Here is an 18,488-nt window from a genome sequence, read left to right as displayed (position 1 = left end):
TACTGGGGACATGTGAGCCTCCACTCTCAGTCTTCTGTCTTCACAGGACTTGTGGGACCTTTCCTCTTAGTACTTCTACTCCTCCATAAAGCAGACCCAAAACAGTTTGAGAGGTTTCAAAAGAAATGTCAAGGGAGACAAATGGATACTCAGGCAAGTATGTGCTGCTGCACAACACCTTTTTCCTTAGGAAATCAGACTAAAACACAAGAAAACTTGACTGTACCATGCCCTGAACCCGATTAAAGGAATTAGCTTCTGACTATGAGGATATTATAAGAAGCCATCATATTCTAGGAATGTCTGCTGGCATTAGTGTTAACTACCAAAACATATTTCCCCTGCTTCCAAGGTGGGGCTGCAGCTGAGAGCTCTGCTATCTAGTGAAGTAGCAGCTATGGCAGCACAGCCAGCTCTTGCTCTAGCTGTGCCTTCTAAACTTTGTGAGCAATGGAATACTAGTTATCAACCTCCCAGAAACTCTGTAAACTGCCAAGCATCCCAGTCAAAATTTTATTTGAAAACTCTGTAAGATTATATACAAGGATGATGTATTTTTGGCCACCAGGCTGCAGTTTGATGAAATCAGTGGTTTATTTACACTATGATTTCTACCGAAACAAAGTAGTAGCCAGGGAGTAGCTTGCTGATTGGATTTTGATTATCAGTCAAGAGGCAACAAACTACATTATTTTCATAGTAAATAAGGGACACATTTGTTTTCAGATTGGATGTGAAAAAACCTCAAACATACGTAATCTAATAGAACTGAACAAATTAGTACAGATGGGTTAATCAGAACAGAAACATGCCATGAGTCAGGATGACCTGTGTCCTGTGGGACTCAGACATTTCTCTCATTTCTCTCCATGTCATGATAACTTTTCCCTTCATAATAGACCTTTGACTTATTTATTTTAGTGAGCATTTTCTGTTCATGTTATTAATCTGAATAACTTGATCACACATACAAAAGAAATTCATTCATTCTCCAATGACCACAAAAGTTCTGTCATTACTTAAGTAACACTGTATAGTATAGCTTAATGCATGAGCCTGTACTTCACCATGATGTCTTTATTTGGACTAGTTGATAAGCTTTTATAGGAAAGTGGAATTAGGAGTTTTCAAAAATTCCTGTTTCAAAAAGAAGTCAATAACACTATAGGCAGAAATTATTACAAACAGCTGACTTCTTCTGCAAAAGAGTATTAGTTGATAGAGATTTAAAACACAGTTTTTCAGTGTCAAATTACATATTTGCTAGTGCTTTTCTCTAAAACAAATACTAAAAAAACCCAACAAACAAACAATCTCAACACTGTAAAATCTTCTACTTAAGATTTCATCAACTGGTATTTTTAGAACACAGCTGTGTAAAATGCAAGGGGATATGCAGTGGGGACACATCCTGAGTCACAAGAAGAAAAACTAAGATCAAACAGATACGCTGAGCTTTAACTTTCATTTAACTGTAACTTCGGCTGTGAATGAATTAGGAAAGGCTGCTGTACTTCATATTTGCAAGTGTATGACTAATTCAGTAACATTATCAATAAAATACAGGCAAAATCCAAGTGAAGTGGTGGCAAAGCTTGTTATTTAAAAGGGAAGTATAAGTGGTCTGACTCCTTGGATAGTCAGAAGTATCATTAAAGCTCTGGCAATTTTGGATACAATAAAATCAGAAGCGCCACAGAGTTACCTGCCTTACTTGTTGGTTCCTACATGACTGAATGCAGAGTTTTGAGAAAGGCATGTGAGTCTGAAAGATCATTCTCTGCTTTAGTATGATCATAGCTGGTCTTAGGAGCATGCAGAGCTAGGCCAGTGACTGTCCTGACTGGGTCTGACATTGTACAGAGAAGAGATGCTTTTTTTCCCGCATTGCCTTGTGACAACTGATAGTAGGGCCTTGCAGGCATGTTCTGTCAGAGGAGAACTCTTCCAAAGCCCTGTGTTAGGCCAGGAGGCAGGTCAACCTTTCAGCTCCCAATCCCAAACAAAGCCATTCAACCCAGAGATCTGGGCCAGGGGGACACAGGCTACTCCCCATGCAGGCCATAGCGCTGGAGAGACCATGGGAGCACCTGCCTGGCTCTCTGTGTGCCACCATCTCCAGGCTGATACATTGCTGGAGGACTGCTGTCACCACATGAAATAGGTTTCAGGGGGAGTTTTGAGCACAGGGGATTGCTCTGAGTGATTTTCCTTGTATCATGGTGTCGCTGTTGAGCAGCTAGCAGAGTAATGAATGCATCGGTTCTCAGTGGCAAGAAGGAATGACCTTTATTGTTTTGATTTCATCACATTTATAGAGTTCTCAAAAGTCACCCAGATTGGTCAGTCAGAAGCCTTCCCCCAGGCCTGATTGGCCAGGCCTGCACTGCCCAAGTTCTGGGACACTGTTCCAAAACATCCAAACTTTATCTTTATTTACAAAACACAAGAAAACCTCTCATGGGAAAAACTGTGCTAGCCACATCATGGTTTAACCCCAGCCAGCAGCCAAGCCCCACACAGCCCCTCGCTCAATCCCCCACCAAGTGGGACTGGGGGGAGAATTGGAAGGGTAAAAGAGAACTTGTGGGTGGAGATAAAACATGAATAGGGAAAGCAAAGGCTGTGTGCACAAGCAAAGCAAAACAAGGAATTAATTCACTGCTTCCCATGGGCAGGCAGGTGATCAGCCATCTCCAGGAGAGCAGGGCCCCAGCATGTGAAATGGTAGCTTGGGAAGACAAATGTCATCATTTCAAACGTCCTCCCTCCCTTCCTCCTTCTTCCCCACACTTTATATACTGATCATGATATCACATGATCTGGAATATCCCTTTGGTGTGTTGAGGTCACCTGTCCTGGCTGTGTCTCCTCCCGACTTCCCATGCATCCTCAGTCACCTCACCAGCATGGCAGCACAAAAAGCAGAAAAGACAATAACAAAACCATCTCTGTATTATCATTACTGTGTTCAGCACAAATCCAAAGCCCAGCCTCCTACCAGCCACTGTGAAGAAATTTAACTCTATCCCAACCAAAACTAGCCCACCTTGGCTCTACCTGCACCTGTTCCCTTGTCTTCACTGCTGAAGCTCCACACCACACTATTTTGGAGCAGACGTATGGGCCTAGATCTACCCTTGGGCAGTACCTGCTCCTTGGGTACTGCTGCTGCCAGTGCAAGAGAACAGCAGTGACAAAGACTGACATTCTGAGTAGGTTATCCAGAAGTAATATCTACCAGTACATAGAGATGGAGCTCTAACAGATGCCCTGGTTTTTTTGTGCCTACTTATTTGATACTAGAGAGCTTTATTTTTTTCCTTTGCTCTGAACAAAGGCAGGAATCCCGCACTTGTCATCTGAAATAATGCAAACAATTGGCTTAGTCTGACCAATTAACAAAACTTCCATTACCTACCAAAAAAAAAAAAAAAAATAGAAGGGTTATCATTATATACAACATTCCTTATAAACTCAATGATCACATTCAAGGCCTTCAGGCCTTCAATGTCCCCAGTATTTCTCTTTCAAAGTTAATAATTTGAAGTCTATTACTTACCCCTGATCAAAGCCATGCTTACCTGTTCTGTAGCTCTTGTTTGGATTAATTAATTAATTAATTAGAATTCCATTTAGAAGTCAGGTTTTGTGAATTTTAAAAAGAATTATTCAAAGTGACTGCAAATTAATTATTCTATAATCATGCTTGTGAGAGGCACCAAAAATGGCTGCAAGTGCAAGTGAGAAAATGTAACTTTCACTTCAGGCTAACAGTACTGGGTGATGGTTTTGAAACATGGAATTGCATCAGTTTTCCCAGAAGGAGAAAGAACTTCAGTGCATGTATGTATTTGGGCAGTTTTGCTATTCTCATTCCTTGTGTCACAGCACTTTGAGGGGAAATTTGCCTTGGGAATATGCTAGCCTTCTCTCCAGAGGCTCATCCTATCAACAATTGTTAGCAGATGAAAACTCAGACGATTTTAAAATACACAACCTTTATTTTTTCATGGGCTAATTAGAAACATGCCACAGATACAGAATCAGAGCCATATGTAAAGTTCTGAGTGAGATATAAAAGATAATCTGAAGGAGAAAAAGCTTGCCTTTTCCGTTCAACAACACAGGGCTTGTGCAAGTTCCTAGTTATTTCATTCAGGAAGAATCAAAGTTTCCTTTCAGGCACACAAAAACATTGAGCTCTGACTCTTTGTGTAGTCAAACACAGTGCTAGTAGCAACAGTCATGTTGTATCAACCTTATTTCCAATACTTAATTAAAATAACAAGAAACATTTGAAAGACAAAATATTCCTCCAGTCCCGAGGACTGCTCCAAGAGACTTTTTTAGGGCTTCAGTATAGGGTTTTGTGTGAAACCCATTAGCATGGGGAACAACTAAGACCCTCTGCAGTCTACTTTTGGAGTCAACACAGACTTATAAGGAGATGACTCCTTTGGTTCATGTTGGGGGTCTGTTTTCCTAAATTTATATGGCTACTCCTTTTGGTAAAAGTCACAAACAATTCTCATCAATATTTTATACTTTTGAAATGCTAATCTACATAACCCAAGAAAAGTCAGAAACATTCTGGAAAAATCTTTTAGCTAGGTTTTATTCTTTCTCTTTAATATGCAGTTTGCTAAGGCCCAGAACTCAAAGACTTTCCAGCAGGATCTGCAATGATTATGGAACAGGTAGTGCTTTCCAGGTGGCAGCCCAGTTGTAAGATGCTACCTCTGGTCAGCAGACATCTGTAGGAAGAAAATTCAGCAACTCTGGGAACATTTCATTGCATTTGATTTTGGATTCTTTAACACAGAATGAGCAAAAAATAATACAATTACTGCAGTCAGCCACAGCTTTTTTAAGAAAAAGCCAAAAACCATGATGTTCTGAACTTGTTGTTGATTGTAATCAGCCACCTCAGTTTGCTCAGAGCAGCTGGCATGCACAGCTCCCAGGAGACTACATCCAAAATCCTCTCTAACACTTCATGTGAACAAGCCTGCAAGCTAGCCGAACTCCGTCTTCAGAAGAGTACACTAGAAACAATGAAAACAAAGGCCAAAAATGATGGTGAAATAAATTAACTATTCACTTTGAACACTGAGAAGTTTAAACCTTTCAGACCTAGAAAAGAGATAATAAGTGATTAAACCAGACCAGAGTGAATTCCCAGAGGAATAAATACGTCTGGTCACTAGGTGTCAGCCTTGCCTCTACCTGGAGGACACTGGACCTTCCTCTCCCGACTAGGCAGATGCAACTCAGCATTACAAGAGACCATAGCAGTCTCATAATTAGGGTAGAAGAGCAGAGAAGGATGTTCGTGCAGGATGCTTGTGTACCTGGTAATATAATATTTGTGACCCTCAGGTTTGGATGCTGGAAACAATGACAGGTTTCTTTCATGCTGAGGAGACGTGACTGGATGTCAGCTGCAGAGACAGCTCAGAAATTATGCTCTCTAACAATGAAAATATCAGCAGGGTATAAGCAATGAATGAGTAAGTGTTTTGCAAGCCTCACAGTATTTACTGTTTATCCTGCAGCACCAATTCCTGGAATAATGCCATGACATGAAAATGCTGGCTCCCACTTCTTAAATTTGCTTCTAGTCTTGCTGGATACAGGAACAATGCTTGGAAACAAGATTCCTGCAGAGCTGAAAACTCTAAGGAGAACAAAGAAAACCTAAAATGTATTCTTTAAATAGTTTCTTGAATACTTACAGCTCATAACAGTAAAGTCAGCAAAAACAAAGAGTAATTAAACATGCAGCAAAGTTTCGGTGGTGTTGAAGAATACACATATGTTTCTGACTTTGGAATCATTTCAGGCAGAATTTCATACCTTGATTATCATGTTCCCAAGCCTCAAAAATTATCTTTTCTTTTGCCCTGGCCAGCTACAGTACCATAGCTGCATGTCAGCGCCCATGGTGATCTGCTGCCATTGCAGTTTCCTAATATGCTGTAAGCAAAGTCATCCAGCTCAGCCAAGAGCAACAATTGGAATTGGGAAAACATGCAGTGGAAAACATGCTGTTTTCACAAGATGCAGCAAAAATTACTTGACAGCTTTTTACCTCCCATTTTCCTCTTAGGTTCTCTTAATGGACAGATAGGCTTTCCCACATCAGAGACAAAATCAGAGCACTCCAGTGCTTCAAACCCCTCAGAGACATACAAATGAATGCAGAAAAACTGAGCCAGAATTTTACTACACAATCACATCCTCACTATGGTAATTCCTTTCATGATCATCTCACAGTAAACACCTGTCTTTGATGATGAACTTGGAAGGGCTGGAGCCTTCCAAAAACAACAATAACAACAAAACCCAATAACAAAGTCACAATTAGCCCAGACATTTTACCTAGAAGTCAGGGCGGCAGCAATGTCACATCAGCCAAGTCCAACATAAAACCAGTAGAATAATATTTTGTCTGGAAGAGTCTCAAGCCTTGTACATGGCCCATACTCAGACTGCCTGCTGCAATAAGTACAATGGGCTTGCCAAGAAAAGGAAAAAAAAAGAAAAGAAAAGAAAAAAAAAAGAAAAAAGAAAAGGGATAAATGATTACCTGTCCACAAAACCTAAGCACATCAGTACCAAATCTGTTTTACACAAACATCACAAGCTGTCACTGTAGCTGTAGGGGGTGCCCTATCAGACACACTGGATGCATCTTGCCAGAGAGCAGTGAGACACCTGTGTTCAAGCATCTCAGTCACATTCTCCAGCCATTAAAAGCACCACTTGCTGAAGTAGACACCTCAAGATAGTCACCACCTGCTCTCCCATTTTTTCTTTTGCAAATGCAGGGGAGCCTCATTTCCATGCTTCACTTACAGAGGAAACAAATACATTAGAACTAGCACATACATCAGCAATGTATACACAAGGGTCAAAGAAGGCAGGGAGGCAAATTTTGAGTAGAAATATCAGTGCAGGGCTGGGAACTGGGAGTCATCTACCTTGAAATTAAGAGGCTGCCACGTGACAATGTCACCAATTCCTGTGTCCTGGAGAAGCTGCTGTCTCAAATAGTTTTAAAATAACATTGTCTGATTGCCAGTGTCTCACCTCTTGTGGCACCAGTATGTCCTCTAGTTTGCTTTTTTCGCTAAATAACTAAAAACCATTATTATTTTCAAAGACAAATACAACCTAATACAATAAGCCTCATAAGTTCCCAATGGCAAGCTAAGCAATCCACACTGGTGGTTTATGTTGATCCTAAGAAGAACTTCTGACCATTAATTTCAAACAATTTGGGTCACTGAGAACATAGAGTGGGATTCAGCTCCTGATGCTTACGTTTTGGGTGCACAAGAGTGCTATGTTACAACTCCTCTCACAGTCAGTGGAGTCTAGTGTGTCACTTACTTGCTTGGATGCCTACTCCAAGCTAAACATGGTGATTCTCTGGGCTCTAAATACTGACTGAATTAATCACATTACTACAAAAGTAGTGAAACTCCTGTGAGAGAAGTTTGAAGTATTGTCTACATGTGAGTAATGTCAATTTAGACTTGCATTAATTTTGAAATTAACTCAATACCTCACTGTACTAACTTTATAGACAACTCGGATTCCAGTTTTTGAGGCACTGATTCACAGCTATGTTCAATTAAAAATGCATCTCCCTTGTCAGATATCAAGTGATTTTTTTCTTAATTTAAGGTACTCTACATTGGGAGCAAACTACACCAGCACCACAAAAACCCCTAGAGAACTAGTTTACTATAAATTTACACACCAACTCATTTTTCAGAGACTGTTCTATGCCCACAAACTTCTAGCTATCATTACCTGCCCAATGAATAATAAATGGCAAATTTTCAGGCTAATCTGCCCATATTTATAGAATAAAGCCCAGATAGGACAATCCTACCATGAGACAGAATGAATCTTACAGAGGGTGGAGAAAACTGCAAGGAGAGACAGATTTGGGCATTGGTGCATTGAATGCAAAATTGCCCGTCCTTTCATATTGGTATCTAGCATGTGCAATTCTGAATTAAGTGTGCAGGCACTCTTCTAGGATGTTCACTGTCTGACAAAACACCAAATCCATTGCTCAAAGAGCCCTCCAAGCTGCTTGGCATGTGTCTTGGAATCTACAAGGTTAACAAGTAAACAACAGTGCTGTTGACATTTTTAACAACAAAAGCAACACTAGTCCAGGAAACTCAAGCCACAAAACCATCCCCCCCCTCCCTTATAAACAGATGCAGGAATGATCAACACTTTTCCTGCTCCAGAAGCACATAAAACAACCAGATTTTCAAACCCAGAGTGGGCCAGACAGGATGACACTGTGAGAATGATTGAGCCCTGTAGTTCCCACCACTACAACGGGAAAGGTGAGAAGAGACCTTGGGAAGATGCAGATGCATCAGACGGAATATTAAGTAAAGGAGACAGAATAGATTTGAGAATAGTTTGCTTCCACTGAGAAACCATACCCCTTTAGACAATGCCATAGATTTCTGCTACAAAAGACCAAGATGAGCCACGTGGGTGGGAAATAAAGGAGCTTAAAAAGTTCATGATTTTCCTCTAATGGGTAAGAACTCTGTCACACTTGGACCTCTCTTTTCTTGGACTAAACCATGACAATAAACTGAACTGCAGACTGTAAATTATGTAAAACTATTCCTGTCTGATCAAGTTTCAAAAAAATTCAAAATATAAAGCTGCTTATGGAATATTGAACTGGACATCTTGGATAGACAGAGTATCTTTCTTATTTTAGGCATACATAAATATAGCAGTTAAATATTTAAAATGTGGGACTTGTGCAACAACTTCACATTACTTACAGAACTTGCAAGTGTTCAACAAAATAATTTTTGAATTCACATTTAAAATTTTAATATAGAAAATAATAGAAAATAGAAATAATAGTCAAAAATTATAAAATAGCAATGGGAAGCTATCTTCATAATTGATCACTTTTATATGACTTCCTGGAGGACTAACATCAATTATGCTTCTATGTCAAAACAATGCTGGCACACTGCCAGTGAGGATTCAGATCACAGCCACCGATCTACTAATTTATTCCTTTCTGGAAATCAGTGGATTGTACAGTCAACTTTTGACTGTTAAACACAAATTCTGTATGAAGTATAATGAAGCCAGGTTATCATTGTTGTACACGTGAGAGAAGGGAAAACACATATATAATTTACTTTGAGTCTGCATTCAGCCACCTGTAAATATAGCATTGACTGGTTGCCGTCAGTAGAGTCTTCCAAAGAAACAGGTGATTTCTAACTATCACAGTATGAAACAACGAGGTCTGTACTTGTTTACAGGCCTTTATTTTGATTGCAGTCTCACATCTGTAATCAAATTTACCAAGTAATCATTCAGAAGTATGATGTTGCAAATAGAAATTGACATGGCTTTCAGCATTTTGTGACACAAATAAAAGATCCTTTTCTTCAGCTACCCGAGGGTTTTCCAGCTACAGCAGATTGGGTGCTTCTTGATGTGTCACATTGTTGCACATGAAAAACTCCTATCAAAACAGGATATCCAAGGCAATCCTTTATCTTATAAACATGAAAACATGGTTCATATACCTAAGTAAAGAGAATGGCTTTAGATGCCAGCATTTGCTTAGTCTTGCATCAATAAGTCTCACATATAAACAACAGTCCTTTAGGACACTGTTTATTATGGATTTATTAGAAACCTTGTCAATAACTTACTTGTGCTTTTGATAATTCTGTATTTGGTTGCTAGGAGACTTGTTCCTGATGAGATAAAATGAACAGGAAATCCTCTATAGCCTTTTGACTTTTTGCACTAGTAAATAAAAATTCAAACAACTGATATAAAATTCTGGGTACTGTTAACAGCAGTGAGAAAAAAAGACAAGCCTTGCGTATTTTAAATAAAGGAACATACAGCCCTTTTCTGCCGTCTCCAATTATAAGATGATAAAAGATCACCTTTATAAAGTAGAATGACCGGATTTTGTGGAACGTGGCTGTTTTGGCTCCAAGGTATTTGTAGTGCTGTAGTATCAGAGCCAGGATACAGCTGCCTTGTGACTAAGACATCGTTCTCTGAATAAGTGCTATCCAATCCCTCGACGTCACCAGACATCTGTTTCCTGTTTTCATTCTTTCTTTCACTGTTATCATTTTATCCAAGTTACCCTTTCACCTGAAAACCATTTAGAAACCTACAGAAACCAGCGTGTGCACGCGTGTGTGTATCAAAGAAGTTGATTTAGAAAAAAAATTGCTGAGAGCAATTTGTTCATTTTAATACAAAGAGCAGAAATGGAAACAAACTTGCCTTCCCCCATCTTCTCCTCCCCAAAATACACAATGATACATAAACACTTTTGTCTTCTGGTCTTCACTAATATGACTAACTTCCTTCTTCACTTCCAGTTAAGTAGCTTTCCTGTTGAGTACCACCACCTCCACAAAATACAATTGTGAATTGATTCATAAAAACAGAAACATTATGGCACAAATAAGGGAAGGCAATAAATACTCTTCCCCCTCTCCAACTCCTTCCCAAATGGAGGCAGTAGTAATATTGTTATTGTAAAGTTATTGTAATAACAAAAACTTGAAAAAAAAAAAAAGAAAAAAAAGTATTGCTTGTCATTTAAGGTTCCAAACCAACAATCATCAGGATGCAGAACAGGATACATCTAAAGTGAGAAAGTTATTTACTTCACATTCAAGTTAACACCAACTGTACTTTTTTTGGCACACAGTATTATTCTTAACGTGCCAAAAATGTGTTGGGCACCTCATAAAATATGAATGTTAATGCCACTAAAACCAAATTCCTGCTATTCATAATCCAATTTTATATTGCTGTTGTTTTGCTATGTTTCACCTATACTTAAACCCCAAGTCAGGAGAGCAACCACTACTGATAGCATTTAACACACATTAACAAGGAACAGAAATTGAAGACTAAGTTGTCAAAATTTAGTGACTTTCTATTCTTAATATCTTGATTAAGATTAATTAATCAGATTATTTAATCAGAATGAAAAGATTTGTTTTATTTAGTTTTGTGATTACAGCTCTTCATATTAATTGGTAAGGCAGGTTGTTGAGTGAAGGAAAAATCCAGGCTTGTTGACAAACACCAACAAAAATTCTTCTGCTTCTTTTTATTATCTGAAAGATAAAGAAGGTTTTCTGTAAATCCTCCCACACTTAGGCATACCAGCAAAATACAGGTGCTATACAGGAGAAAGAGGAGATTCTAGCACACAGAGGACTTTCCCTTTGAGATGGGATGGTTTGGCAACTACAGGAAATTCTAAGTAGCATTTCCAAAGGCACATGAAAATCAGAAGCAAGATGACTTCTCATGTTCTGGTCTCCTGGACTGCTTCCTGCATTCTTATAATCAAATTATGACGATTTTAAAGCTGAATGCAGCTTCCATTAAACCACGTAATTATGAAGCAGCTCAATAACTTCTGAGGAGTCAGAGCACCTTCTGATAGACTATCTTGGTCTCCTCTCTCATCCTTCTTTACTGTCTGATTATTCATTCCAAATGCCCAATATGAAACTTCCACATGAAACCTACAATACTCTTGCATAGTATTCTGGAGGGACTGATGAAAGAAACCTTTGCTTGTTCCATTTTTCAAGACTTAATCAAATTGGTGTGATTAAAATACTGTTTCCCATAAAAACAATCTGTTCATAAATTGTGTGCAACATTTAAATTCATTCGTCCACTGTCACACATGCAATCTACAATCAAGCTGAAAACTGAATCCTAACTGTGTACTTCGCCCATCACATCCCCATCCTTCATATCTGCTGTCACTGTTGTACATTGCCTCTGGATTCTACTATGCATTTTTCTTAGTGAGATTACATTTGTGTCAGGACGAGTTTTAAATTCTGTTTGAATAATAAAAGCCATTGAATTAAGATAGCTATCTTTCCCCGCTCCCCCCCCCAAATTTAGAGTTATTTTAAACTGCACACCCTGTCTTCCTCAATTGCATATGAAGAAATAAAAATCAAGATCTCTCTCTAGTGCTATTGATGGCAATGGCAAAATGCAAAACATGGGTATTGAAACAAAGACATTAATTAAGTCTTTAGCACTTTGTAATTTCTGGTTCTTTTTATTTCTCCCCACCAAAAATACCTCTTAGACCTATTCAAGATACATTTTCTAGAACTTATAGTTTTATGTAATGTGGCTGTAAAACTAATTTAAATTCTGTACAGTCATGCTTCCAATTTTAAATTGAGAGGGGAAAATATAAACTAATTATTAGGTCAAATTATTCTTTGGAATTAGCCTCTGAAATAAATGCAACACCAAAACCTTTTGTCTGAAAAAATAACTGGCAAACCATTGGAAGAGAAAGTGCCCAGACTCACACTTTACTCAGACTCCACATTGTTTTCAAATGTTAAGACTTTTGATAAACTCTATTTCAACAATAAAAAAGTTGAGAGCTACACCAGAAGATTACATGAAGAAAAATTTATGTTTTGTCTAGTATAATAGGAGTCTTAAAAACAAACAACCACACACCACTTCTATCCATTATTTCATACCCAGATGTTTCCTGTACACCTGCAGTTGTCTCCAGTCCAGAATTCATGAGCTATAGTACTTCAACAGACTCTCATCAGTTGGTTTTAAAATTTTCTTGTCTGCCAGGTTTACGATCCACCCTGGAGCAAGACCAAAAAATATCTGTCTAGGATCCTTGCGTGCACTTAACATCTTAAAGAGTTCATCCTTAGTTATGTCTGGTAAGACATAGCCATATTTCTTGGCAAGTTCCAGCCTGGCTTCTGCAACCTTCGATGGATCTGCCAGGTAGCCCCGATTCCTGGGATCTGTGTAGTAACGGACGAGGTCTTCAGGTGGGAGCATGCGCTTTGGGATAGGTTTGCCACGCAGGAAAAACACTGCTGGCTTACATAAAATCTCTGTGGGGGAACATCAGAGAAGATTAGTGACTACACTTCATAGTACAGATTTTAAGACATTAAATGACACCTTCTTATTGAGTACCAAATTAATTCCTATGTTCATTTCAAAAAGTACCAAGAAAAAATCAAATCTCAATATTCTTGTTTAGAATGAGATAGTGGTTTGCAAGATTCACTTAATCAAACAAACAGCTCTGCTTTAACTGGTATTTATAGTGTCAATCTGGAGAAGTTGCTAATTCTAGTACATTTAGAATGTCTGCTTGGGAAACATAACCATAACTAAGCTAGATGCTGCCATTTATTTAAAGGACTATTTCCAGGTCTAAAGCAATGCATTTGCATGGCTATTTACACAGTGTACCAACAAATGTCAGATTTAGTGCTTCTAGAGCTATTTCAAATAAACTATAAATGGCACATACACCTATTTAATCCTTTGTGGGACTATCCCCTCTTCCACAAATTTTACTGGTTTTAGGCAAATTATATTCTAGAACCCTTTAACCTTATTATTTTATTATTTTCTGGACTGGAAAAAAAATCCCAGAACTTGTATCACTTCAAAGTAACATATTCTGCACACTAAAAATGTCTATTCCTCTTCTTCTCAGCCTTATTCACACATGAAAGCTGTATTATTGTCAATAAAAACTGCATGAATGAATGTTAGGCAGGATGCAGCCTCTAGCAAAGCAAAGCCTCATTCTTCAGTGAAAGTGTTCTGAAAACAATAGCCATTTTAACTGGAATGATTCTGAGCTTCTGTAACTTACTTCCTCACTTTAAGTGAAAAAGCATTTTAAATTAAAAATATAAACATCCACAGTGTTTTTTGAAATCTATTTTTTCCTGAGTTTTCTTAGTGCTATTAACATGGGAAACAGAAAAAAGAAATTCAGAGAAACAGTATTTTTAGTTCCTCTATTTACAAAGCTATTCAGATTTCCTTAACTTGTTGATTGATATACAACTACTAACACTGGAAGGACTATACAGGTGAATGGTTAAAAAAAAGCAAAATTGAAGATGCATTGTTGCTCATTATTGGGGGCTGGAACTAGATGATCTTTAAGGTCCCTCCCAACCCAAAGTATTCTATGATTCTATAAATATACATATAACTGTTTTGGAAGCCTTTATAAGTTGATGACTTTCTACTAAGAACTGTGTTTGAAACTCTGATTTGGATAATTTTAATTTTTGTACATTCAAAAAAAAAAAAAAAAGGCAGAAATTAAAGTAAGTTCTTACCCAAGCTCCTTGGGTCATAGAAAGATGTTGTTACTACGCCTCCATTTTTTTCTATGGCTGCAATTGCTAATTCAGATGCCCTCTGCACTTCAATATTTACTTTTGCTGCAAAAATATCAGCACCCTGTAAATTTCAACACATATTACAGTAACATTAAAATGAGTATTTTAAGACATACATTTATACTTCTCTGAAAACTTGCAAGAAACATTAAATCCTGCAAAATATTATGAATTGTCTGTTCCCTGCACCAAGTTAGGTAACCAAATTGCTCTCAGTCACTTGGCTTGAATAAAGAAAAAACCTTTCCATTCCCAAAATATTCATACATTTCTTTCAGTTCGTTTTAGTTTTCTGTTGTACAGTACTTCCTCGGCCTTTTGTTGTGTGCTCCTTAACTCTCATTTCTGCAACCCCTCGAGTATGAAAACATCCTCCTGAGCTCTTTTTTTGCTGACACACAGTGCCCTCTAGTGGGTTTATGATCCACAAAAATTCCACAGCAAACTAATTTGGAGAATCAAAGATGCTTCCAAAACATGGGAATGACATTCTTAAAGCCTGAAGTACTACATGTGTTGTCTGCATACCTCCTCCACGAGCTGGACACCGTAATCCCTCTTGAGAGGCTGCACTGTCACACCCCTGGCGTTAGTGAGCTGAGTTAAGTCAATTGGCTGTGTGGGGTCAACTCTGCCCAAATCAATCAGGTACTGCAGCCTTTGAAGACTGAGAGGTTGGTACTGACGTCTGAGGCTGGGGAGACAAAGACAGAAAAAACAAACAACCCAAACAAAACAATGAGAAATTTACAAAATTGAAGGTTTTAGTAGCAACTGGTCAGCTGAGATAGTCTGGTTTGTACCTACTCCTAAACCAAAAAAATACACTCTTGGGTGCTTCACTGATAGTCAAAAAAACAAACATCTCCTCTTCTCCCATGCAAATTTAGTCAGACAATCAGCCAAACCCTGTACATGCTCCTGCATAGCTTACATACAACAAGATTTTTTCAGTCCACTAAAAAGCGATGTCTCAAAAGTATTGAAAGGAATGTCCCTCCAAACACCATCAAGGAAGAGAAATATTGAGAAATATGCATTAACCCACATCCCCAAAAGGGAGCTGGAATCTCTTGGCAACAGCTATTGGCTTCAGCAGAACCTACTTCTGTGTTTTCTCAAGTTCTAATTTTACTGTACAAACCAATCCCTAGCACAGCTTTCCAATGCCAATGTCTTTCCTGTCTATGCACACCATTTATGCCGATGCTCAAAACTTGCTCTTACAATCCGTTTGAAGGCTGCTATTGGAAGTCTGTGAGTGGTTGCTGAACAACTGGGAAGCAGCTGATCTCTGTTATTGGCAAGCCATATACAAAAGACAAGTAACAGAATTTATGCTGTTAAGACAATTAAGACAGTTCCTTACAGAGCAAAAGTTCAAGAAGTGGAGGCAGAAGGAGGAGTGAGGCGAAGACAAACAGGCAGAGACATTGCTCAGTGTGCTCCTTCCTGCCCCAAAGCATCACTCGAGTGCACTTACAGTGACGACCACAGAAGCATTTACAGCAGCCTGACACTGAAATTTTGCAAACAACATTGAAATTACAGAGTACTTTTCAGGTTTTCACATGCTATCAGATGTTGTTAAAAACAGCAAGATCCTAATAATTTCTTGCCACTGCAGGAGGTTGGATTTTTGCTATTGGTTATCCATGAACTTGTGACCACTGTTAACATAAGAAACTGACTGCCTGCATTCTGCAGCATTTCCTTCGCAGGACTGTGGATCTACACTCTGCCTGCAGCTATCAAAAGTGCTTCTTGTTTACTCTTATAATAATGTAATCAAACAGGAGGGAATAACAGTACCTGGAAATAGAATCTGAGTCACATTTCAAAATTATTAAGACTCAGAGAAAAGCATTTAACATCTGGGACAGGTCTGTAAGTTCTACTGCATGCATAAAGAATGAAAATATAAGAGTGCTCAGCTATTTGATGAAGTTGTATCAGGAAATGGAACATGAAATCCAGTCTAACAATTCACAAACAAATAAACATTAGTCATTTCATTCTTAAACTGTCTGCTGGCTGTAGCAGGTGTTTGTTGCTACTGCCTGTAACAGCATTATACGGACACAGAAGTTTTCAAGACCAGATCAAAAAGCAACAAAATGGTTACTGACCCAGGTAACACAAAAGCTGTTTTATGAAACAAACACAGCTTTAAAAAAACCCAAACAAATAAAAAAAATTTAATCAAAATTATTGTCAATACAATAAAAGTGAAGGAAATTTGGAAAACACTAACATACATCTCTCCAGGTAAGCACAGTGAGTGAAGAAAAGCATGTTAGGAGAATAATCTTAAACATTAAGAAGGTGGAACATGGATATTGCACAAGTGCAATGTGAAAAAAGGACAAAAGTATTAAACAAGGCAGAATGCCCAAGAAGAACAATGGTGAATGGTGACTTAATACCTCATCCAGCAGATTTGGTATTAAACAGGTTGTTGGGATCCTAGGTGGAACAGGCAGGGCACAGACACACAAAGACCACAGTGTCACAGGGCTGAAAGGGTAGAACCATGAAGAGAAGCAGAATTGTTTGGCTGGCAGCAGATCAGAGCTTCTGGCTAATAAAGTGAGGAGAAACAACAAAGTAAGGCTTTGGATTGTACTTCCATGCCTAACATCCTCACTCCAGTCACTGGGACTGTTCCCAGACAGTTCAGCAGGTTATGAGATGAAGAGAAAAACAAGGAGGTATGGAGGAGTGGTCTCAGAGCAGAAAGTCATTCAGCTGGAAAAGGAAACACAGTCTGCTATAGAAGGGATTATAAAGAGGGTAAATAACCAGATGTGCAAAAAATAAGTGCATTAATTAAAAGAATAATCTCACAAGAAATGGGAGATTCTTCTGGTAAAATAGATAATAATCTGAGAGGAATTTGGGTGGCCAAAGTCTTCCAGTTAGGCCTGTTTTGGCACATTAGATTCCTGCTTCAGGAGAAAGATGAAGAAAAGCAGACAATGATTAATTTTTGAGTAAATGTGAAGAAACTTACCTATGCCCCTCATTAAATCCATATTTTGGTATGGCCAAGTAAAATGGAGTTTGACCACCCTCAAAGCCTAATCGGGGGCGATTCCCCCTTTGTCTTTCTCCTTTGTGTCCTCGGCCACACTTCCTGCCTCCATATCTTCCACGGCCACGTCTTCTTTCCTTCAAAACAATCACAGATACATTTAGTCAACTACTTCAGAGACAAGTATCTATGGAACATAAGATTTCAGAGATAAAAACTGACCAAAATGCTGATTCTTGAGGCAAAATTAAAAGATAGATCTTTTCTAGGGGAAAAAATAGAAAAGCAGTTAGTGTGGTTTCTGTAGAGCACTGCTGTAGGTTGGCACCACGAAGGTTGGGGACAAGTCAGCTTCCTTTGGTGGGATGGTCGGGTCTTGCACAGAACTGCATTTTAATTCTGTACTGTTTAGTAGCTCTAGGGAGTCTTGAGCACTTTTAGGAGAGTGCTGCTTGCTGTTCCTTTCTCTACCCCTGTGGTTTCAGCCCTTGAACCTCATCCCCCTGTTCACTAGTACTCCCCCCAAACCAGGAAGGTTTCTGCCTGGTTTCTTAATTTCTCTACCACTTTAATAAGGAGAAAGATAACAATTTTGTTTTCGAGAAATAATAACAATGCAAGCTAGCACCACATTCCTTTCCTTTGTAAACCTTCTAACCCTCCCCTTCCAAAGATATAACTCCATCCCACAAACATTTGGTATTAAATACCTTTTACTATTCCCCTCCAGCCCTAGCAAAGGCCCTGAGGTTCAGCCAGCACCACTCATCTGCCAGTTCTCTGTGGGGATGGCAACAAGGCACGCAAAGGGCAAGCACCGGGCCAACACACACAGCAGTGCCATCCACTGCTTTGCCTTTCCACGCTTATTCTGGCCAGGCCCCTCTCCTGGTCCTGCCAGGATGATTGATGCCCTTCTGACAGCCCTGCAGGCAAACCACACCAGGACTGAGTGCTCCCGCTGCCGCGGCACAGTCCCGCCGCCAGAGCCCACCCGGCCAGCTGCAGGCACTCACTCTCTTCTTGGAGCCGGGGCTGGGCCGCAGGTTGGCCAGGCTGACCCTGGGCAGGGAGCGCAGCAGCTCCCAGGCCCGGTTCGCACCGCTCCCGCTCATGGCCGCTCGCTCCCCGCAGCGCGCTTTACGGCAGGACCGCAAACC

At 39.3% G+C, this 18,488-nt stretch overlaps 1 protein-coding gene across 1 annotated transcript; it reads right to left on the bottom strand.

Moving 5' to 3' along the window:
- Positions 1-10,272: 10,272 nt before the first annotated feature.
- Positions 10,273-18,473, bottom strand: MRPL15 (mitochondrial ribosomal protein L15). The gene is made up of 6 exons (XM_085052844.1): positions 18,345-18,473; positions 17,308-17,465; positions 14,823-14,988; positions 14,232-14,355; positions 12,594-12,974; positions 10,273-11,177 (listed from the first exon to the last, which is right to left on the bottom strand). The coding sequence occupies exons 1-5, from the start codon at positions 18,441-18,443 to the stop codon at positions 12,637-12,639; spliced, it is 885 nt and encodes a 294-aa protein (XP_084908970.1). The 5' UTR covers positions 18,444-18,473; the 3' UTR covers positions 10,273-11,177; positions 12,594-12,636.
- Positions 18,474-18,488: the final 15 nt, after the last annotated feature.

Source organism: Lichenostomus cassidix, chromosome 2 (assembly GCF_008360975.1).
Source record: "Lichenostomus cassidix isolate B80296 chromosome 2, HeHo_3.0, whole genome shotgun sequence".
NCBI lineage: Eukaryota > Metazoa > Chordata > Aves > Passeriformes > Meliphagidae > Lichenostomus > Lichenostomus cassidix.
The sequence above is the reverse complement of the archived record's forward strand: the minus strand, read 5'-3'. Positions and strand labels throughout refer to the sequence as shown.

Coding starts and splice junctions, on each gene's coding strand:
- MRPL15 (XM_085052844.1), bottom strand. CDS start 18,443: ATGAGCGGGAGCGGTGCGAACCGGGCCTGGGAGCTGCTGCGCTCCCTG. Junction 14,356..14,822: donor GTGTCCAGCTCGTGGAGGAG/GTATGCAGACAA, acceptor TGAAATTTACAG/GGTGCTGATATTTTTGCAGC. Junction 12,975..14,231: donor CTATGACCCAAGGAGCTTGG/GTAAGAACTTAC, acceptor GTTCCCCCACAG/AGATTTTATGTAAGCCAGCA.